The sequence below is a fragment of the Psammomys obesus genome, unplaced genomic scaffold (genome assembly GCF_907164565.1).
Source record: "Psammomys obesus unplaced genomic scaffold, mPsaObe1.curated_primary_1811, whole genome shotgun sequence".
Classification (NCBI taxonomy): Eukaryota; Metazoa; Chordata; class Mammalia; order Rodentia; family Muridae; genus Psammomys; species Psammomys obesus.
Genome location: NW_026596466.1, coordinates 1,231,786 through 1,255,219, shown reverse-complemented (window position 1 = coordinate 1,255,219; position 23,434 = coordinate 1,231,786). Strand labels below are relative to the sequence as shown.

General features: G+C 47.5%; 2 protein-coding genes across 2 annotated transcripts in view; one reads left to right on the top strand and one right to left on the bottom strand.

Annotated features, from left to right (window-relative positions):
- Nucleotides 1–1,079, top strand: part of Cyth3 (cytohesin 3) — a 93,591-nt gene extending 92,512 nt beyond the window's left edge. The window contains exons 10-12 of the mRNA XM_055598504.1: nt 609–685; nt 765–836; nt 921–1,079. Of these exons, the coding sequence (XP_055454479.1) occupies nt 609–685; nt 765–836; nt 921–1,079 (308 nt within the window). The remainder of the gene's footprint in view (nt 1–608; nt 686–764; nt 837–920) is intronic.
- Nucleotides 1,080–3,764: 2,685 nt separating this feature from the next.
- On the bottom strand, nt 3,765–22,162 carry Usp42 (ubiquitin specific peptidase 42). The gene is made up of 17 exons (XM_055598503.1): nt 21,919–22,162; nt 20,631–20,831; nt 17,926–18,036; nt 17,086–17,188; nt 16,304–16,371; nt 15,601–15,671; nt 14,554–14,636; nt 13,827–13,938; nt 13,284–13,424; nt 13,016–13,116; nt 11,514–11,667; nt 10,359–11,069; nt 10,182–10,276; nt 7,941–9,416; nt 6,850–7,151; nt 5,309–5,346; nt 3,765–4,773 (listed from the first exon to the last, which is right to left on the bottom strand). The coding sequence occupies exons 1-16, from the start codon at nt 22,154–22,156 to the stop codon at nt 5,339–5,341; spliced, it is 3,975 nt and encodes a 1,324-aa protein (XP_055454478.1). The 5' UTR covers nt 22,157–22,162; the 3' UTR covers nt 3,765–4,773; nt 5,309–5,338.
- Between the last annotated feature and the right edge of the window lie 1,272 nt (nt 22,163–23,434).

Genomic DNA, 23,434 nt, shown 5'->3' with positions numbered 1-23,434 from the left:
TGTGTGTGTGTGTGTGTGTGTGTGTGTGTGTGTGTGTGTGTGTGTGTGTTCGTGTGTTCGTGTTCATGTTCATGTGCTCCAGATCTTGTTAAAAGATTAATTCAATCTAATAATTCCCTGGGCCAAGAGTAATTGACTCTGATGGGTCCCAGGGCTGCTCAAAGTCCCAGTAATGCGCTAACAGCCCTGACGTAACGGGATTAAGCCTGGACAGACTGGGTGAGCGGCACCGGCTTCATCGTGTTCATTTCATGGGGGAATTACGACCATCCATTACAACTAACTTTTCCAGGAAGCGGACTTGAGAGCAGGGTGTGACCTAGGGTGACCCTGGGTGGCACTGGAGAAAAGGCAGCTGTGTGGCCTCGGGTGGGGGATGCATGGGGCCCCAGCCCTGCCCCCAGCTGTCCTGGATGACCAGGTCAGCGCTTGCCCTTGACTTTTACCTGGGGTCAGAGCGGATGGTTTGAAGAGGAAGGAAGCACAGTCGAGCTTGGCTCCTGTGGCCTTTGGGCAGGGCAGTGAGGTGGTGGTGGTGGTTGCGGGATTCTGGGCCCTCGGGCTCCAGCTGCCTGAGTACCTGCCTCACAGGCCTCGTCTGCTCCTAGGGGGCCGTGTGAAGACCTGGAAGCGGCGCTGGTTCATCCTCACAGACAACTGCCTCTACTACTTTGAGTACACCACGGTGAGTGGGCCACACAGCCCTTTCCACAGGCCTGGGGGCCTCGCGCTGCCGGGCCTTGCCTCACAGCTCTCTCTCCTAGGACAAGGAACCCAGGGGCATCATCCCGCTGGAGAACCTCAGCATCAGGGAGGTGGAGGACCCTCGGAAACCGGTACGTGGGTTCCCTGTGCCTGCGCCTTCTCTCCCTCCATCTTTGGCCCCCGCCACCCTGTGACGGCTCCCTTCTCTCTACCAGAACTGCTTTGAGCTGTACAACCCCAGTCACAAAGGGCAGGTCATCAAAGCCTGCAAGACAGAGGCCGACGGCCGTGTGGTGGAGGGGAACCACGTCGTGTACCGCATCTCCGCCCCCAGCCCTGAAGAGAAGGAAGAGTGGATGAAGTCCATTAAGTGAGTGAGGGCAGCCAGGCCGTTCAGGCATGTGGGGGGCAGGAGTGCGTGCGCACGTGTGTGCGTGTGGGAGGCCTTTCCTCGGAGTGCCAGAAACTCCGAAGGCCTGCCCGGCCACCTCACCCCTGGACTTGCCGCTTGCTTGGGAACGCGTGGGGTGGGGCTGGCATCCAGGCCCTCCTGCAGCCTCAAACTGCTGAACTTTCTTCCCCAGAGCAAGCATCAGCAGGGACCCGTTCTATGACATGCTGGCCACAAGGAAAAGGAGGATTGCCAATAAGAAATAGGTAAATGCCAAGACCCAGGCTCCACAGCAGAGACACCGGCTACTCAAGCAGCGGGACGAGGCGGCGGTGTGGTGCCAGGGTCCTCCAGAGCAGCCAGCCAAGCCTCAGAGCCTGTGCTGTGCTCTGGGACGCTGGTCAGCTGTGAGTGTTTCCTTCCTGTCACTGTCCTGGCGTTGACCTTTGGGGGACCCTTGTCCACAACAGCACCTGCCAATACAGCCTCCAGATCTGCACAGCCCAGGTGGGACTCCTTTTCTGGAGCCAGAGCCTCATCCACACCATGCCGCACCTGCTCTTAGGGGCAGCGCTAGCTGTTCTAGAAGTCGCTGTTTTATATCAAAATGGGAAAGGAAAACCTACCACTTTTTTATTCAGAATTTTTCTCAGATATATAGGATTATAGCTTTTATATGCCTTTTTATATTCTGAAAATTATAATGAAAGATACTTAATTTCTAACAGTAGTATTTTTAGAATGGCAGCTCTAAACCTAACTCCTGGACACAAGTATATACTGTGCACTGAAAACAACCCAGATATGCAGCCCCTAGCACTGCGGTGGGAGAGGGGGCGCCTGGGGTGGCAGGCGGGGCCCAGGCAGCCACTCTGGGTGAAGAGCTGTGGTAAACTCCCTCACAGGCTTCTAAGGCCACTCATTCACTAAAATACGGCCGTGGGTCAGGCTGTTTACCCTGTCAAGTGCTGAGGCCTGGGAGACGGAGTCCTTTCCTATTTACGTGTGAAGCCATAGGAAACTGCTGTTTGACTTTCAGACATGGCAGTTCCGTGTGGTCCAACCGCACACGGCTCACGGCTTCAGTGCTTTTGTTGCTTGCTGTTTTCAAACGTCAAGTGCTCACTGACGTGTGTTTTGTGTAACGAGTAGGCATAAGCGGCCAGAAATAACCCACCCAGCCCCTGCAGTGCCGAGTTCTCCAGCACTTGACACCCCTTTGGAGGGGAAAAGCTGAAGATGGCACCGAGGGGTCCCTGTAGCATACAGAACCCTGTGTGTACCGGGGTATGTGTTCAGGCCACCGTGTGCTTGGGCTGAGACTGGGTAAGGTGGTAGGGCCTTTTCTGTTGTGGCTCTGGGAGGCCCACTCATGATCTGGAGGAACCTCTTGAGGCTGCATGTGGCTTGTTGGAAATGGCTTTCCCGTGCAGAACTGCTTCCCTGCTGTCTGCATCCCGACAGTCCTGGAAAACCAACAATCATATATGCAGCACCTAGACATGACTTTCTGTGAGCTGGCTTGAGGCTCTTTGCCTCTGACCTTGGTGGCAGTAAATGTCATGTAAGATGGTGCAGGGGACCTGAAGGCCGAAAACTCCCTCATGCACCAGACTAATCACTTTTTGGTTTATTCCCAAGCTTCTAGGCTTGCTTTCTTTTACTGATACCTCAAATCTGAAACCCTTGCATTTGAGCTGCCTGGCTGGTGTGTATGCAGCTTGGCTCCCAGTCTTCCGTGGTCCTTAACCCCTCTCCTCCTTCCCCCTCAACCTGAACCCGCTGCTGGTTTGGCACCTGTTGGGAGGTGCGGACTGGCGTTCCTGTCTTCTCACATCCAGTCCAGGTGTGGCCCTGGGGAACAGAGCTCTCCGTTGGATATTGGGGGACATTAAGCATGAGGCCACCTGACGCCCCCTTTAATGCCATAGTTATCTTTGAAGGGATGTTGGTGCTAAGAATCCTAAGTTACTGGCTCTCAGTACCCACGTGGAGTCACCTAACTCAGGTTATGTTGTGTCAGTATTAGCCCCAAGGGCACATGGCCATTTCCAGAGCTTACGAAGGCTCAGGCACACCCCTGTCCGTCACTCTCTCTCTGCACTCTCACTGAAGCATTAAGCCCTACTCTGGCCAAAGACAGTTTCCTGTCCTGCCTGGCCCTGGTCGTCATTTCTGAGTGTCAGGGCACTTGATGTGGTACCGCAGTGTAACTCGGAGCCATCTGGAGATGCAGCAGCCTACTGTGCTTCGCGGCACACTGACTTCAGAGCTACAGGTGTGCTTTGCTGACAAGTTAGGTCGTTACAGACCAGAAACCACAAGTTGTGATTTCCTTCTTTGTATCTTAGAAAAAAACCTTTCTATTTACAATAAATAGTTACTGTGTAAATAATGTACATATGTAGTAATTTCTGCAGGGTTTGTTATACAGTGTACATACTCCTACAGTCTGCATGAAGAAATATCCTATCAATGTTGATATCAGAATTTCTGGCTATTTTATTGCAAAGCAAACAGCTAGCAAAATGGAGGGCTTACAGCTGTCAAATACTGTGTCCCCTAAATAAAAACGTACTGCTCAAACAAAACTGCCTAAGACTCAATTCTTCGAAACAGATGTGGCTGTGAGCTTGTGGAGAACAGAGTGAAAACCGAGACAGAGCCGTTTAATTTGCTGCCATTTATATACTATATAAATCTTACATGCCGTATATACAGTGGGGCAAGTGCTTTTTTAATCTTAAAAAAACAAAGATCAACTTTAGACATCTCTGAACAACACAAACTGTATAAACCATACAGATTATTCAGATACACACTGTATTAAATACAGTCTTTTCCCCACTCCCGTCTCCTGATGCAGGACCAGTGAATTATAAGTGTATCACAGTTTTATAGCATATCCATATTAAAAATAAAATCACAGTATGATTTTTGTCTGTAACTAGAAACTTGAAGGGATCAAGCTGACGACTCAGACTCCAATATCATATTGTCGAGACGAGACACAGTATAAAAAGTGTTAGGTAAAAAAAACATACTGTAGGCTTTACAAATAATGTCTGGATTATACATTCATAATGCAAATACTCATCATAACTGGTAAATTGATTGGAATAATTCCACAAAGTTCAAAAACAGAACTTGTCTATAAAATACATCTTCAAATCTTGAATACAACTAAAATGTGAAGCAAATTAGTTTCTAGTATCAGACATTGCAGAGGAAGCCCTCGAAGGTCTAGTTGAGAGCTTGGGTCTTTACGTAAGTCTTTAAATTAAATAGACGCACTGTCGTTTGTCCTTTTGAAGTCCATGGTTCCCAGCTGGCCGTGCACCAGGTGTCTAGCGTGGAGGAACATTACATGAGATACAAGTAGTCAACCTGAGTCTGTGGTTAAGCAGCATTTGAGATGGTCTATTCCAGGGCATTATTGTCAGTGTGGTTTTATGTACACGGTAATTTACAACGTTCAGCAGTGTAGAAAGTATCCGTTTGGAATAAGGGCAATTAAGAAAAGGTAAAAACTGAAGAAAAAAAGAAAAAAAGGAAAAGTTGTCCATGGTAAAATCTGTACAGTATTTACTAAGGAAGCACCACGCAGTTTGGACAGTTATTTTCTATGTTTATAATTTAAGCTGAGTTGGGGATGGCTTCTGTTGCGAATGTTGAATCTGGAAGATAAGAGGTGCAGGCATTAGCCTAACGGAGGCTGGTCTCTTCCCGGGCACTCTGGACACGCCCCCATGGCTTTTGAAAAGTTCTTGAACTGTGCTCTCTACCTTCCTGAACTGCCTAGGGAGCCCTGTGATGCTAGGGAGGCGCCATCTGCTGGGCCCCAGACCTCAGGTGCCGCTTTCACTGGGCAGAGGACAGGGGTTAGCGGCTTTGTCTCAATAACACAGACAAAGCCTGTCAACCAGCTGCAAACTGAGCTTCTGTAGCAGCTCACTTCAAAACCCTCTATGCTGACTGGGCCTTGAAAGACAGTCTTCGCTTCACCAGGTACGGGCTATGAGTTCCTGTGTCTCCGGGCTGTACAATCACACGCCAGCATTAGGGACCAGGGTACAGCCCTGACGCAACTTCCATGTGTGGATGCTAGCTAGTGGCTGTGTGCTGAAGGCACCGGCACGCCAAGAACGCCCGCCACACACACACACCAGCACTCCCACAAATGACCAAAGCACAGACAGGAAGATAGCTTACCGTAGTCTTCTTGCTGTGGAGACCAAGGCTTTAATCCCCTGGAAGGCAAAAGGAGGGAACGATTGAGTGTGCGTGCATACCTGTAGACTGTATCCATAATCAATTCCTGCAGTTTGATACCAGCTGCTGAAAAATCACTTCTAGGGGATGGGCAAGCAGACCTTGGCTGGCAGTGCTGCCAACAGCGCCAGCATAGAATGCTCAAGAGCCACGCCCAAGGACCAGTTCTCGGCCCCAGCGCACTGCTGCATGTTTTCATGTGAGGACGAACATTTCTGTCAGGCCAAAGAAATGAGCTGAGAGTCACAAAAAAGAGCTGGAGGAAGGACTGCTGCTCTTGCAAGAAAGGATCAGTGGCCAGGCCCTAGAAGGAGGTTGGGGTAGAGGCGTGGGTGCAGGGGCATTAGCTGCACATCAGCCACCGGTTTGGGGCACCCTGAGGCAGTGCACGGGTGTACGCACGAGGAGCAGAAGGTTCCCCTTGGCCACCAAGATGCCCACATCTCTGCCACAACGCAGGCCCTTTATTTGTGCCCATGATCTTTCAGTGTCTGAGGCAAGATTGACAGGCTTTCTGTACCAAGTGCTAGGTGATGAGAACCATTTCTCCCAGCACTCGGGGAGACAGAGGCAGGCAGATCTCTGTGAGTCTGAGGCCAGCCTGGTCAAAGTGAGTCCAGGACAGCCTGGGCTACACAGAGAAACCCTGTTTCAAAAAAACCATTTCAGTGGGACAGGCCACGTCTCACCTTACTCGGTGGCACCAGAACAGTACAACCCAAAGCACATGGGCTTCAGCCGAAGTCTACCGACACAAAACCTCCAACTTCACACACTTACTTTTTGAACCGCAGGTTAGGCTATGCTCTGGCCCTGCTGACAATCACAATCATATCCCATATACTTTTTACAAGGCCAATGCTCCTACCTAGAAGAAAAGCTCATTGGAAACAGGACAGGAAGAGAAAGGAGCAGCCAGGCACATTGGCACTGCCTTATAGTTCCAGCATTCAGGATGGTGAGGCAGGAGGACTGAGTTCCAGACCAGCCTGGACGACACAGGAAGGTGAAAGTACAGGGGCCGCCCTAAGTGTAGTCAGTGCCAGAGGGAGACGCGCTCAGCAGGAAGAAACCAGCAGCGTGGAGGGCCAGGGCTCAGGACTCGCTACAACTCTATAGAGGCCGCGCTACTGACTGCTAACTTAGGGCCTGAGTCCACCAGTGCCTTTAGAGGCTCCGAAGCTAACCACACACAGAGATAGAGCGTGCACACACGACACACAAGCACAGACTGTTTCAAAAGCCAAAGTTCTACTGTGGGACACACAACGGCGCTCTGAGTTGCAGGGTTTTGTGCTGGGCCCAGATCCATGCAACTCAGGCCTTCCATAGGGCTAGACACACCCAGCCAGAGGTCAAAGCACACTTCTGCTCACAGAGTGGGTCTGTCTTGGGGACTCGAATCCATTCTCATACCCTTCTGTGGCCCTTGCATTTCTCTTCTGCGTTCGTCACCATTCCTTAGTTCCCCATCCTCTTACCCTGGCCATACTCTGATAGATGGCATCTATCAGGCCGGCTCTCCATCCTCAAATGCTTGCTTTTCTCCCGGGAAGAGCCGCTGTCTTCCGCAGCCATGCCGGCAGCCAGCAGAAAGGTGCCCTCTGTTCTCCGGAAATGGCCAGCAGCCTCATAGCTTGAGAGCTTCGGCAAATGAATCTCAACATCTTTCACAAAGTCCTCCGACTTCCTCGAATGTCTTTTCTTTTTCTTCTTTTTCTTCCGGTGTCTATGGAGGTCAGCATCAGAGTATGCTCCTGAAACATCAGATTCTTGCTGGTGCCTGCAGAAGAAGCAGCCAGAGTTCAGAACCAAGGAAACCTGCCATTCGGACTCCCCATCCCCCGGGACACTGAGTATGTATACATGAGCAAATTTCTCCTGCTAATGTGTGGTTTCCTTTTGCAGAAACAAGATCTAAGGCGCTCCCCAACAGTGCTCTGCCCTATTCTGCCATGTGTCAGGCACAGGACAGAAGGCAGCTGTGACCTGCTGCCCGGTTACAAATGGCTATGGCGGTCGTCTTCCAGTTTAGTGTTCAGGGATGTGGCATTCATGCTCAGGAATCAGACATCAGTTAAGACAGTCGCCAGCAGCTAAGCTCCTACGTGAGGCAAAACCAATCAGGTGCAGTGCAACAGCACTGGGGACCCTGAGCCAGAAGGAGGCCTGCTGGGGCCTCCCAAGGATTAAGAGAAATTAACACTTCAAAATGAGAAATGGTGCCTTAAAAAGGAATAAAAGCCAATGAAATAAAGGGTGTGTCTTAAGCTCACTCTATGCAGGCAAACAGGCAGAGAAGAAAATACAGCAGGTACAAGAACATGATGTGACAGGCTGGAAGAGTTATTAGGGACCAACTGTGTGAAACTTTAGAGATATGTAAAATAATCTCAAAATTCAAATGACTGGAAAAAAAAAAAACAAAAAACAAAAAACAATCCAACTTGTGGAGCAGTGAGCCAGCCCCCTGGCCCGGCACTGTCAGGACCGGGCAGGCACCGCGGCCACGCACCGTGGCCACGCACCGCGGCCACGCCAGGCTCAGCCACTGCTGCCCTCCTCAGCTCACCTGCCATCTCGATCCCGGTGTTTGTCTTTGGACTTCTTTTTCTTTTTAGATTTTTTGTGCTTCTTCCCCCTCGGCTCTTCTGGCGTGTCCTTCTCCAGGCTCTTGTGGACTCTCTTTTCTAGGTGGCCATCGTTGTTTTCTAGGGTCTCATACCTCCGCTTCCTTGACTTGACACTTTGGTGTTCATGAAAGCGCTCAGGGAGGCTGTGGGTGCTGTCCTGCACACCCAGCGAGGCCTTCTCCTGGGGATGCCTTTCGAGGGGCAGGGGAAGGCCCGGGACCTCGCGTGGGCTGTGGAAGTGGGGCCGTTCCTTCCCCCGGGATTGCAGCTCCCAGCCCTTACGACCCCAGTAGCTGTCCTTGTGTGGCCGCCCAAGCTGGGCAGTGCGCTCATGCTCACGACTATGCAGAGGCCGCCACTCCCGGGCCTCCCGGGCCGTGTATGGGGTGTACCTGTCGTGGTAATACCTGCACTTGTCCCACCGCATCTTGTCTGGGTAGAATCTCTCCCTGACCCAGGCGTGCTCATTTTCCAAATGGTGGTACCGGCTCCAGTCCTGCTCCGGGCCACTCCTAACCCGTGAGTGATGGTGGCTGTACCTGCTCAGGGAGCGGTGCTCAGGGCTAGCTCTGTCGCCATGGCCCAGGTGCTGGTCCCCGTTGCAGTATGTATTAGCAAGATGGCGGTCCTGCTTGGGCCGCTCACGGCTGTAGCAGCGCCGCTTCTTGTGGTGGTGGTCCTCTGTCCGGGCCCTACTGTCCCTAACGTGCTCCCCACTGGAGGAGCGCTCTCTCCGGCTTCGATAATGTCCTCGATCCACTTTCCGGAGGCTGCTCATCTTTTCCTTGGCTGGGGAGGGCTCCTGAGCGTTGGGTCCCACCTTGCCTCCATCGCTTCTGTCCCCGGCAGCCTGTTCAGCAGCCCCTTCACAAGAGCTGCTGGTGGTCCTGTCAGGCTGAGGGGGTATCGTGTCGGCAGAGACCCCCGAGCTTCTGGAAGAGTCTTCCGCCTCCTCTGACCCCTCTGTGCTGAGGTAAAGGAAGAGTTTCTGTTCACAGCCATCACCCACGAGTCCTGAGGGAGCAGGACTCAGCCTCTCCACTGGCTCGGTCAAGGTGGAGACCTGCGAGTCCTCAGCTATGTCCCCCTTCACTGCTTGGGCTGGCTGGCTCGGGCTGGCAGTCAGGTCTCCAGGATCACACAGTTCAGGCAGTGGGGCATCCCCCAAGGTAGTACCGGTGCTGTTACAAAGAGCAGCGACGGAGGGCACAACCTCCACAGGGTTAGCTGGAACGACGACGGAGGAGTCTTCTTTGGTACAGTTGACAGTGGGCTCCAGGGGCGACACGGTCGCAGGGCTCTTCAGGCTCCCATTGGTGACTCCCTCCAGGGTCTCAAGGGGACCAGTCTCATCACTGACGGGCTCCAGCTGTGAACCAGGGTCCTTCTGGGGGCTTTCCCCTGCTGTAGTCCAACTACAGCCACATCAAGACAAAGACACAAGGTACGGTTAGCCTGCCTGCCGCCCAGGCCTGCCCGGCAGTTCTGCTCAACAGCCTGTAACTTCTCTGATGAAACCACTATCAGGCTTATCATTCCTGGATACCAAATTTTTCTTTTCCCTCATTAAGTACAAAATAAGGCCTACTTCCACAACTCGGCAGTTCTAGAAGCTTCATACTTTCTGGTAAGTATCTGACTCATCTGAAGAGCGAAGTATAGCCAGGGATGGTGGCTACACAGGCTTGTGACCCCAGCACCTGGGAAACTGGGCAACCTCAAAGGCAGCCTGGTCAACAACTAAGCTCCAGGCCAGCCTGTCTAAAACCATCTAGGGACTGGGGCTTGTGGCTTAGTTGGAAGTGCTCACCTAGCATGCACAAAACCCTGGGCTCTGCCCTCAGGGCCACAGACCAGGCATGGTGGCGCACACCTGTCATCCCACCACGCTGGAGGAGGCGGGAGGACTGAGAATTCAAGGCCACTTTCAGCTACGTAGGGAGTTGAAGGTCAATCTGAACATGAGTCCCTGTCTTAAAAACACGTGTTTCAGGAACGCCATTGGATCTGAAGAGGATATACAGGAGGAAATGTCAGCAGTTTCTCAGCTGGGACTTTACTCTTCTAAGGGGGCGGCTAACAAGTCCTACAGAGGATCATGCCATTCGCTGTACTATCTCAAGTGCTCCCTGTGAAACTTCCCGAGGTAACACTAGCATACTCACTGACACAACTCCTACCTCTCTTCAGCCGCTGGGCCCTTGGCCTGGCTGGCGAGCTTGAAGGTCTCAAGAATGCTGTCTTCGGGAACAGACTGCAAGGGAGCAGGCGTCACCTACAATAAAAACAGTTACTTCAGCCCAAGAAACCCAGCTCAGTAAGCTCCAAGATCTGAGATCTCCTTCCCTGCCACTCACCTTTCCAGGAAGACCATTAAGTTTTGAAAAGAGGTTTTCTGTGTGTACATCGGGCTGGACCTGGCAGCTGGCACTGTCAAATGCCAGGCTATTCTCTTTTGAGTCACTGTCTGCACTATTAGCACCATTTAGCAGGACGGATTCTTGCAGCTCATGAGGGGAAGCCTCACCGTCCTCATCTTCAGCTTCTGGCCCGGCACAGTGAGTGCTGGCCATCATGTCCACACCGTTCTCCTTGGCCATGCCCTTTGACTCCTCATCAGACTCTTCCGAGGACTCAGCCCCATAGGGGACCAGCACACTGGCGCTCAGCTTAGCCTTGCCGTTCACCATGGGCTGGGAACAGGGTTCGCTGGGGGAAAGGGATTTTGCTATTTTATTAGAAGCTGATGTCGTGGGTGCATTCGAGGTAGACTGTATTGCAGAAGGGTTAGTGATGGTGGAGGAGGGCGCCGCCTTGCTAGGGGCCTCCAGGGAAGTGCCATGTGCCTGACCTTGCCGAACAGGCAACTTGTTGTGAATACTGATGGTAATTTTTTGTTTCTTGGGGGGTTCTGGAATAACTGAGGGCCTGTTAACAGACCAGTTTTGCACAGAAGTCGAAGCATTAGCAGGGCTGGCCCTATTGACGCTGGTGTTTCCGTTAGGGCTTGACACTGAACTGCTTGGTGTGTCTTTCACTGGCGTGGTGCCATTCAAGTGTGGCGTATTCTAGAAAGAGGAACAGAGTGGCTGGGTGAGGTTCTAGACAGTGTACACATGGCTAGGGCCCTTCTCATTTTGGTCTTGGGAACTGACAAGCTTGACCTCTGTAGAAATATCCACCCTTCTGTTATATGTTTACAAGCACAAACAGCTTTCACACTGCCACATTCCTAAGATGACCCCACGGACATGAACCAAGTGTCCCTCCCTGAAGGAGCTGCACTCCCGAGTCCAGCTTTTAATTAGGAACCCACTACTTAGCCCGCACGGAGCGTGGGAGCACACAGTAGGAGGGACCGCTGGATGATTCTGCCACCCTGAGGCCTCTGTAATACAGGGCCACCGTGGCTGCAGGCAGGGGGTTCAGCTGCAGACGAGGCTACTAGCGCAGTGACAGCAGGCTTGTGAGTCAAGCAGGAAGGAAATGCTTTCCTGACTCTCAAGCGTTACCTTCATCACATGGGAAGGCAGCTGGGGTCCAATGAAGCCTGGTGTCCCCTGCTTGTTGTTCACGACCCGCTGGCTGATTCCTGGGCGGGGAGAGGACTGGCCGGGGCTGTGGGCAGGATGAGTGGGTTCCCCTCCGTTTTTCACATCATGGGACCTGGGGACAGAAATGGCTTGTGTGAAGAAGGATATCTCCTTAGAAGATTTACTTATAAATTCTACATAACCCACGCCTGTCAGGAACAGGAAATGGGTCTTCCATGTCTCGAAGAGCTACACACATCGCCTCCATTAGGCTGTCAGTGCTGCGGGATGAAGGCAGGACACAAGAAACTGACTCAATGACACATTACGTGGGCCCGGCTGGCCTAGAACTATGAGATCTGCAGAGTGCCTCTGCGTGTTGAGATTTACATTAAAGGCATACGTCACGGCACCCAGCACCAAATGGTCAATGAAATGTTTGTTTCGGTTTGGGTTTTTGTTGTTATTGTCAGGTTTTGTCTTTTTGTTATTGTTTTGGAGACATGGCCTCATTCTAAAGCTCTGGATGGCTTGGAACTCACCTGTATAGTTTTGGCTGGCCTCACACTTGGGGCAACCCTCCTGCCTGAGCCTAAGGGCTAAGATCACATGGCTTTCAATTGATGTTTTAAACATCTCCTGATAGTTCTGCTGTCTGAAAACTATTTTTCCTGTTTATGTTTTCAATAATAAATATAAACCATTATAGAGAATCTGTAATAGCAAAAACAGTTACTTACAGAATTGTCACTGACTCCACATCTCCCCTTCTGATTTAGGCTTTTGCCCACACTGCTCTTTTCAATACCTGTATTTTTAGTCTTTCAAACTGTTTCCCACCCATATACATCCATCTCAGAATATTAAAAAAAACAGGCTTTATGAAAATCACTCTCATGAGAAGATCAAGGTCGGATGTGGCCACTCTCGTCAGGTTGAGTATCTGGGGATGGCCTTAATTTCAGCTAGCTGGGATACCTTGTGAGGCTGCAGCTGTGGCTGACAGAAAAGGCCTGGCTAGCTTGCATGAGGCCCTGAGTTCTACCCCAAGGGCCTTACAGCCTGGAGCAGGCATTACAGTTCTCTCCAGAGAGAGCTGCTGAGTTAAGGGCTTGCAGCTGCAGCAGGGCAGAGTGGGCACCGGTGCTGTGGCACCCAACTGGAGGCCTGTGTGCAGTCTGGGAAGGTACTGGGTCAGAGCACGCAGGGACACAGAGCCCTTTCCCACGCCTCCGCAGCCCCTAGGCCACTCAGCTGCCTCCTCAAGGCTGTCCCCGCCATCTACAGCTGCTGCTGAGACAGAAGCCACTGCAGGCTCATAGCCAGTACTCAGAAAGACCGCCTCATGCTCGGGAGCATGGCAACTCATCTTTAACTTGCTGTCTGCAAAGAGTAGATCAAAATTAAACTTAAGTATGTTGATGAGGGGGGAAAAGAATCGACATAACAACAAAGCTGATGGCTTGTTTTTAAGGAAATACCTGATATAAAAGAGCACATAAGCTTGCTGGTTAAGCACCGATCTAATATCACTGGTGGACACGATGGAATCATTCATCTGATACCAGAGGCCATTGCTAGCCTACAAAGAGACCACAAAGAGAGAGGGGGAAAGAGAGACTGGATTTATTCTGACATCAGGACCACCGTCAAAAAACCACCTAAGAAAAATAGACCTTCACCCTCACTGTAGAAGTTCCACTGCTAACCCCACAGCAGGCTTATCAGCCACCCAACTTAGCAGCTTACCTTTATGTAGCAAAAGTAGTGGCCAGCATGACAGTTAAAACCAGTGTGCACCAGCACAGCATACAAAACATAAATAATTGGTTCTCCATTGGGCTGAGACATATAGGGCCGAATATCAAGGTACTCGGGATATTTCACATCCTAAAATTAAATGAAAAGAAGAAAAAGGTCCAGCATTTCTGAAGACACAGATGGCCCATGTTTTTTCAGCTAGTCATATACCAAAGGAGGGTGTTCAAGGAAGGGCCTTACAGACCTACAACCCTGACCCCAGGCACCTAATGCATGGAATAGAGAGACCTCTTGATAATCCCACTGTTTTTCTTTGCTGTAAATAAGGAGGGATCCATACTGTGACTCTTCAACAAAATGCAGCAGTGACAGCTCTATATGTCATTCCCAAATTTTTTATTTTAAGTGACTCGAGCACGTGTTATATCTCTTGCACATTACTGCATTTTGGACACTGTCACCCTTCATTGATTGGGAAGGGAGAAATTCAATGTACAGTAATGAAAAAAAAATCATGAATCACATATATACCTTAGCAATTTTTCCACCGGTAAAGTTGGCAAAACGCTTCAGTGAAATGGTGAGAACATTAGAGGACCTATGGATGGTGAATCTCTTCGAAGCTGGAACCATTTTTTTGCACCTTGAAGCACAGGAAGGAAGTGTTAGGATGCTCAGTGTAGATAAGTTTTAGTGCTTTGGTTTTCATTTTTCTCAAACACCCTAAATTAAGATTTTAAAACAAGGAAACTGAAAAACAACAACAAACCATCCCCTTGGACCAACAGTCAAGTACTAAAATCAAAGACTGCATGATGGCTGGGGGGGGAGTGGGTCAGTACCTAGAATACACACAGCCCCAGGCTAAATCCTCCGTAACAGCCACATACACACAGCAGTAATAAATACAGAGAGAACTACCCAAGGACTTGAAAGAAACATAAGACATAAGGAAGATCAGGTCCCAAAAGCCATGCCGGGCCACGTAGAAGACTCTGCCTTTAAAAAGACAATTCCAAAGTCTCAATAACTGATAATGTTAAATGGCTCACTTGGGCCAGAATACAGCTCTGCGGCAGAGCACTTGCCCAGCACATGTGAGACTCTGGACGCAACACCCAATACCAAAAACAAAAAGAACAAAGAAAAGGAAAACTCAATTAAAAAACACTAAAAACTTGAGTCAGTTTCTAAGCTGGAATAACCACAGAAAGCAAACACTCTCCGGAAAAGAGAGGGAGCACATCACCAGCCATACTTGCTGCATTTGTAGGCGTTCTCTCCATCGAGCTGTTCCGGCTTCACAAACTGCTCTAAAGCCTTGGTAACACTCTGAGCAGCCTAGGAAAAGGGCACACACATCATGTCAGCGTGCACACTGCCAGGGGTTGAGATGGATACACAGATAAAATATGTGTGCACATAACCACCCCCCAGCGAAAAGCAACAGGAAATTGTAATGTAATTTTGTTGCTGTCGCTTCTACTTTTCTACATCTACATAAGAAATTAAACTCCCTCCTTATTTTAAAGACAAGCAGATTAAAGTGAACACAAGCAGATGGTAGTTTTAACTTACACCAGGATAAAAATAAAACCAGCAGGAACTAGGTAGGCATGTAAACTAAGAAATACCTACTTACGAGACCCACCAAACAACTGCCCAGAAAACAAGGCTTCCAAGCAGAATCAAATGAAAACAGCAGACAGGCCAAGGCATAATCATAAGGCTATCTTCATAAACAGAAAGCAATCTAGAGCCTGAGAGATGGTTCAGAGGTTAAGAGTGCTTGCTGCTCTTCAAGAAGAGCCAGAGTTCAGTTTGCAGCACCCACGTCAGGCTGCTCACAGCACCTGTAACTCCAGCTCAAGGGGACCCAATGCTCTATTCTGGCCCCTGCAGGTGCACACCCACAAAAAACATACATACTTTCACAGATACACACTTACCCGTGTGTGTATCTTACACACATGTTGAAGACTCTAAATGTTTTTTAAAAAGCAAGCAATCTACTTGAGCAGTATAGATCACCCCACCAAAAATGAGTTCTCAGAGGCAAGTTTTAAGAGGCAGGTTTTGCTTTTCTCTGAACTATTTCTCCTTTGTGGAATAAGCACAGAACTGAATTATACACAGAAAAACAAGCTCCAAACAACAACAACAACAAAAAAAGGAGTGTGAAAAATTCAATGAGCTAAGTAAGGTTTCTCAGAGTAAAACCATCTACGTTTGACTGATATGAGCATGCGTAAGTCCAAGACTAGAAAGGTTATTTAACTTCAAGCCTGGGAACTGCTGAGCTCACCTTAATCTCCAATGTTATGTCCAAATATGGATCAAAGGTATCTGAGACACCCTTGCAGTTTAAACATTTGACTGAAATAAAAGAAAATATGAACAGTAAGTAAGGTCTATTTGTTGCCCCACGAACTACTGTATGAACAGTATATATTTCAAAATAAAGAACTTAAGAGTACAACTTTTATTACAATGAGAAAAAACAAAACAAACAAACAAACAAACAAACAACCCAAAAAGCCTGTAAGTAAATCCTAAAGACCGTGGGTAGAAGTGAGACAAGCCTAGCTTAGTCGAGCTACTATCGGCTAGAACAGTGTTATACCTTCTAGACCTTGTGGTCCAGGAGCTGGAAGACGTGGCCCTGAACACGTCTGCACACACGATGGTATGTGTTATGAATGTTCTATAGGGCACTGTTACTGATACCACCAAAACAGAAACTCACTTCTCCCTCAACAGGAAATGAAAGGGAACTGACATCTTAGACCTGTGCTCAGACGTGAGATCTCTAACAGTGAGAGAACGATGAAAATCGTATGCGTAGTATGCTCCCAGCTGGCTCCTCCATAAGCAAGTACCAGAAGGATATACTATAAACAGAAGTCTGGGCAGAGCTGGGATCTACTTTTCATTATCATCCTGCCCCTGCTGTTAACGTTTTAAAACCATAAGCATGTTATGTTATGAACCTTCAAATAAAATTTTACCTCGAGATCTTAGGTATCCTCCAAATATCTGGCAGACAAGGGTGGTAGCCTGTGTGTGTCTGTCTAATCTGAAAAACAGTCAAACAGTGACATGAGAGGAGAGCTTGGCAAACACTCTGGATACTGTGGCCACAGTGTAGAAGCATCTGTTTATGAAAGAATAAGAACTGAGAGAATCCCAAAAGACGACAAGTCAGAACAAATCAATCTAAGGACTCGGTGAAGAGGGCAAGGAGCTATGCTATGAAGGGACTTGAGGCAGAGAATCAGGAAGATGCCCTCTGCAAACCTGTGCTTCGTTTTTCTTTGCTGAGGCCAAGCGAGGGGAGCTGAAAGGAGAGCACCTTCCTCTGCTCTGCACTGATGGTCACAGAGACCCATCCTTAAGACCCTGAGACAATGAGAGCAGGTGCCTAGCAGGTAGGTTAGAACCTTTAATAATCCTCAGTCTTCCTAAGTCTGCATTTGACTTTTAAGAAGCTATAGAACTGAATGGGGAGGGGTGTGTGGCAGATTTCTGAGTCTGGAGATGAACAAGGAAAATATTAGGCATGGCTAAAAAGGAAAAACAGCTAGATTCAGACCCGGAAACTAAAGCCTGAAAGACTGAGGCCTGCTGCCCTGCATCTCAGATCAACAAATTCAAATGGTTATAGTAAGCCGATCATTTTAAAATAATGAAAAAAAAACCCCAAGAGGTTCTGCAGACAGATCTGTGTGCCTTCAAGGAGACAGGCTGGGAATGTGACCTAAGGAAGCAACATTTACTCTGCTGTACTTACTTATTACTGCCATTTAGACATGCTTTCTGCATGGCGTCGACTGTGTACTGAAGAAATTCATGGGCATCTTCTTGGTTTCCAAAACGGAAGTGTCTAGCTATACCTAGAAGATTTGAAGAAAGACAAGGCTTTGTGATTACATTATGTCAGGAAAAGACCCCTCAAAGCAACACCTTGAACTATGTGCTTGGGAAATCACTGAATGGCTTGTTTTTTGAGGCTGAGCCTTATGCTCTCACAGTCCTCAAACTCTCCATGTAACTGCCAAAGATCTTGAACTCCTGATCCTCCTGCCTTCCCTTCCCAAGTGTTGGGATTACAAGTGTGCATCACCACACCCAGATAATCTTATATTTTCAGCAGCTTTTTAGGCAAGATGATTAATAGTTTGTCACTGTGTTAATTACCTCTTGTCACCTAATTATCTAGCTAGAAGCCTGAATGAGTTTTATATTCATTTTTATTACAACTTGGCAAATTCAAATTATAAAAAGGAATAGTGCAAAGGACATTAATACACTGGTCATGACGGCACGCCCCTATGCTCTAGTGCTTGGGCTGTAGAAATCAGAGGAGCAGGAGTTCAGGCCGGGCTGAGACACAGGAGAGCCCGCCTCAAAAAGCATGACGTATGAGAAAAAGAAAACTGGGTAGATGCCTGCAGGCTATACACCTGTAACCTCAGCACTCTGGAAGGTATGTAGAAACAGTGCCATGAGTTTGGGTCCAGCCTGGCCTACAGTGTGAGTGCCTATCTCAAAATACTAGGAGGAGCAGCTATGGATGCCAACACCATTCAGACATGGACTACTGCTGCGAGATACTGCAGCTGAGACTTACGCCGCATTTCATTGATGACGAACATCGGCTTGATAACATCCCCAGGGTTGCTGAGAGCCTGGGTGATATGCGTTTGCATTGTGCACATCATACAAAATCCTTCTGCGTGGCCTGCAAGATAATGAGAATCCAAGTGAGCAAAATGTGACAACATGCAACAGGAAGGTAGAGCAGAAGTGAGGGCGGATGCCCACGATGCGGCAACAGCGCCAGCTGCCATGCGCGGGCACTGAGCTCGCTACTATCATTAATCTTCATTTAGTTAGTCCAGGAAGCCCGAGTGATAAGTATATACTGACTATTTTAAAGACAAGAGAAGAAATGTACCCAAAGCCAGACGTTCATTAAGTAACTGATACGCAGGATAAAGGTGCCCGATGTTTCGGTGGAGGAAGGCTACTCTCTGCACACAAACAGTGCAAGCAACTGCAACACAGGAGATCTGTGTATCCCAGTGGCAAAGCACTTGCTTAGCATGTGCGAGGCCCTGAGCTCAATCCCCAACACTGAAAAAAAAACTACTTCACACCACAAACAGAAATTAACTTAAAAAGGTATCACTGATCCAAATAAAAAGTAGAAATGTCTAGAAGAAAACATACTAAAAATATCTCTGACCTCAGACTAGGTAAGGATTTTTTTACATTTTACCTATTGTGTATGTGTGTTGTGTTGTGTGGAGGTCAGAGGACACCTTGTGGGAGTTGTTCTTTCCTTCTATTACAGGGATCCTCGGTATGGAGTTCAGGTTGTCAGGCCTGGTGGCAAGCAACCTGCGCCTCTGAGTCAGCTTGCCGGCTCAAGATTTCTTAACAACACACTTAATATATAACTGATTAAAAAATAAAAATGAATGAACTACAAATTCTGACAATTAAAAGTACACTTTCCAAAAGACACTGAGACAAATTAAAAGATACCTGTCAAACTGCAGAAAACATTTCCAAGTCTCAGTCTAACATTCCCCAAATATATAAAACCCTCAAAATTTAACAACTGGAAAACGAGTTTTCAGACAGACAAAAGACTTAAAAGGGGAGGGGGAGCTGTAGCTCAGTTGGCAGCCTGCCTGCCTAGCATGCACGCAAGCTCTGTGCTCCACTCCCAGCACTCTTTATAGACATGGCGACACACACCTGTAATTCCCAGGACTCAGGAGGTAAAGGCAGGAGGATCAGAAGTGGGTGTGCCTGTCTGGGCTACATGAAATCCTATTTGGGGAAGGGGGTGGAGGAGGAACTGAATAGGCATTCATTTCAGTCAAGTAAATATCCAGAATTCAAATACCCCACAAGATGTTTACATCATTACTAATTAGGGAATGCAAAAAAAGTCACAACAGTCAGAAGCCTCTCCTAAATATCCCTGAGAATGATCACAATGGTAAGGCCTGGGGTTTGAGGGTACAGCTGAATAACGGGGCATCTACCTAACAGGCATGACCCCCTAGGTTTAAGCCCTAGTACCAAAATTAAAACAAAACAAAACAATAAAAGCCCTGAGCACACCTTGTATTGAAAATGTAGGCTGTGAACAGCACTCTTGCCCCTGCCTGTCAGAACTGACACATTACAATCCCTTTGAAACAGTTCTGAAATGTTTAAAAGTTCTCAGGATAAAGCCATTTCATTCATATATATGTATCCAAGAGAAATAAAGTATTTGTTTTAAGAAGGCTTGCAAATATTCATAATATCTGATTTAATTTTTTTTTTTTAATTATGTATTGGAGACAGGGTCCCAGGTAGCCCAGACTGGCCTGGAACTCACTTTGTAGATCCTCCTCCTTCTACCTCCCAAGTGTGTAGCTGTGTAACTGTGATAGCTCAAAACAGGTAGATACATGCAACCAACAGAACAATGCTGAACTAATTATGCCAAAACAGGCAAATTAAAATAGTAATTTGTAATGCCATATATGCAACATCCTAAAACAAAAAACCAAACTAACCTGTGTGACCGAGCATGTCAGAAGTGGCCTAGGAAGAGGAAGTGATTACAGCAGCAGGGAAGTGGGGACTGCAGAGGGACCAGGAAACTTTTGGATATGATGACTATAACTGCTGTCATAGTCTCAGAGGTATACACAAATGTCAACATGCTTCAACTTGTGAATCTGAAGTATGCCATTTACCGTGTACCAATCACACCTCAAAAAAAGCTGTGGCGAGGGACAAGGACAGCAGTCAACCTTCAAACTGAATGACTTAATTCCAAATTTCCCTAGCCAGCACTGAGCTGGGCTTCTACCGAGTTAAAAGAAATCTAAAAGAAAAGGCAGGAATGGCAGCTCACACCTGGGAGCCTGAGGAGGAAGTCCACCTTGATTTTTAAGGCTGGCGGAGCTACATAGTGAGACACCCCCCCCCCCAAAAAATAAATAAATAAATCAGGGGGTTCTGAAATGTCAAATGCTGACAAAATAAGCTTTTAAAAAAATACTTTACAGATCAAATTAGGTATAAAATGCTCCTTATGCAACCAAAACACCAACCCTAAGAATTCCTCCCACCTCCACCCCACCCCAGTTTCTAAACTAGCAAGCCAACTTCTCAGTGATCACATAACTGGGTTTTTTGTTTGTTTGTGTATTGCAGGCTGAGGATTAAAGCTAGGGCCTTGTGCATGCTAAGAGAGCACACTGCCGCTGAGGCAATTAGCAAACCACAGCGGGACAGACATGCACACAGAGACTCGGCACTCACATGTCTTGGAGTGTTCATGAGATAACATGTAGTTGGCAAGGGGCGGCGTGTAAGTCAGACACTGCAGTGCGGCATTGGCAAAACAGGTATTGCCCAGATTCTGGAGCCCAGCGCCAACTCGATGAGCCTGTTGCCACTTAAGACAAATCTTTTCAGATGGAAACAGAACCTTTTGAGGAGGAGCAATGCCATCACCTAGGACTTAGGGGGAAAAAAAAAAAGAGCAAAAGATTAAAAACAAATGATCAAAATAGAGCAATGCCTGAATCTGATCAAGACCTCACACTTTGCTGCCAGCCTGCCACAAGAGGAAAACGTGCAGAGCCCAGGGTGAGACTAATGCCACACTCATTCGGCTTATTCAACAAATCATTTTCAAGGACAAAAGGGGGAAGGGTACAAATTATAGGATCTTAAACAGACATAAATTCACCCAAAGCAAAGAGTAGACTTCATTCAAACTAATGTAAAAAAAAATTTTTTTTGAGGGCTTGCAAGACGGTTCAGCAGGTAAAAGAACTTGCCAAACAAGTGTGATGACCTGACTTCAATCCTGGAACCCTCAACAGACCCTGGAAAGTCATCTCTGACCTCTACATATATACCACAGCGTGGGCACTCCAATTTTTAAAACTTACACAGTGGGGAAATCTGGCTCTTGACTGGTTTATCTGTGCTGTGTGAGTGCCGCCCGCGTGAAGGTGAGAAGAAGGTATAAGACACACACACGCAGACATGTGCACACGCACACAGACCGTGAAGAGGGTCAGCAGGTGGAGGGGCACCAAAGTGCCCGGAACGGCTGGCAGCTGGCTGGTGGCTCTACGAGAGCACATTAGGGTTACGTGTTTGTGTTTTCTCACACGTTTTCATAGTAACAGTTTGGGAATGTAGCTCAATTTACAGAGTGCTTCCCTAGAATGCACAAAAAGTCCTGGGTTGATTCCCCAGCACTACCTGTAATCCCAGCGCTGAGGAGCAAGAGTCAAGAAAATCAGAAAAAAAAAAAAAAAAAAAAAAAAGTATCAAGCCAGCTTTGGCTACAGAGTGAGTGTGAAGCCAAGATAAAAGTTTATCCTTCAAGAAATTGGGAATTAAAAACATTATTATCCTGATAACTAAAAATCAATCTATCCTGTTTGTGATACATGTTAACAGTGGGACATGGGTGGGTCGGTGGATGAATTAGTGAACATTCCTTAGAGGAACTGAAATAGTGCTTGTTTGGAAATTACTGCCGTTCTGAAATATTTGCACGGGGATCCTGGCAGTACTCCCGAAGTCGTACCTTGATCCTTTGGTGGTGATGGTTTTGACTTATCAGGTACAGAGGAACTGGAATAAACTACAGCACCAGGCACCGGCCCTAACGGAAGTGGGTGACTTGAAACATCACTTATTGAAGACACGGCACCCCAGCTGGCAGAGCCTGTGTCCATGTCTTCAGGTGAGACCGCCTCAGAACTGCCAGACTGATTCTGACAGGTTGATGGGTCCGAAGGTTCAGTTTTGTCAACTATGGTCATTTTTCAACCCTGCAAAAGACAAAAGTATGCTTATTTCAAAAGGTGAGGAGAGGAGTCTATTTAGCCAGCCACTGTATCTTTGGAAATTTTAAAATTAGGGAATTTTAAACTAGCTTCAAACAAATCACCCAAATATATAACATTAGTGGGGGTAGGATGTAGCTCAGTTGGCAGAACTCTTGCCCGGATCCCATTTCCCATATCTCAAAAGCTAAACCTGCCAAGTGCAGCATGCCTGTCAGCCCAACATTGGAGACAGAGGCCAGAAGAGCAAGAGTCAATACAAGACCCTGCCTCAAGAGCAGCAATAGCAACAACAATTAAAAAAAAAAAAAAAAAAAAGGAACCTTGACCATATCCCCCAAAACCATCTTTCAGTTTATAATTAAGCCCTTCAATTCATAATTATATATACTTAAATAATTTTTTAAATTTCTATTGCTTAATCGTTAGGAACATTTTACACTTTAATATAGAGAATATTTAGATTTAATTTTTAACTCAAAGCCTAAAATACCATTGTATGAAATTTGGTGTTCTGAAAAATTATAGCTGCAGAAAGTCTTACCCTGAAAAAGTCCACGTATATGGTATTTTAACTTTTAAAATGAAACCTATAACTTTACTAACATCACACTTTGAGCACAAATATGTGTATTTAATTCTCTCTGAATTGAAATATACTGAATTGAGTTTTTTTTCTATGTGCTGGATATCATTATCAATTGCTAGATATATATTAATTTGCTAAATTTTCACAATAAACCTTTGACAGATCAGTCAAAATCTGCACTACAGAATGCAGCAATTACTGGGACCGAAAGCCAGGGCCACAAAACCTGCAGGGCTTGTGTCTAACCATATCGCACCTAGTCAGCAAAGTGCTTCTAGAAATGGTCCTCTAGGTGTCCATGCAGGCAAATCTACACCTCACGCACTGAAGAAAACCTTCAGGCATGCTCCACTGCCCTCCCTATAGTTCTTCCCAGTATCTGAACTTGGCACGGTTTGGTCTCTGGAACACTCCCCATAGTATGCTCCCACCATAGGGTCCATTTTTAGTCCCTGCTCTTTCTGAGACCCCGCAAACTATTTTTTTTTTTTATACTCTTTTCTACCTCTGCCCAGTTAACACTTTCAGTTCTCAGGCTCAGGATTCATTCTTCTGTGATGCTTTCCCTGACAATTCCTTTCATTCATTACAAGACTGAATTAGAAGGGTTTCCTTGACAACACCTTTCACCCCCAACCTTCTTGTGCTTATTTTGATGGAAGCCT

What these genes read in the sequence shown, in the direction of transcription:
- Usp42 (XM_055598503.1), bottom strand. Translation starts at nt 22,156, where the DNA reads ATGACCATAGTTGACAAAACTGAACCTTCGGACCCATCAACCTGTCAG. An exon ending in ATCACCACCAAAGGATCAAG is followed by an intron (nt 20,832 to 21,918) that starts GTACGACTTCGG and finishes TTTCCCCCTAAG; the next exon opens with TCCTAGGTGATGGCATTGCT. An exon ending in ACATAACATTGGAGATTAAG is followed by an intron (nt 14,637 to 15,600) that starts GTGAGCTCAGCA and finishes CCCTTTTCCTAG; the next exon opens with GCTGCTCAGAGTGTTACCAA.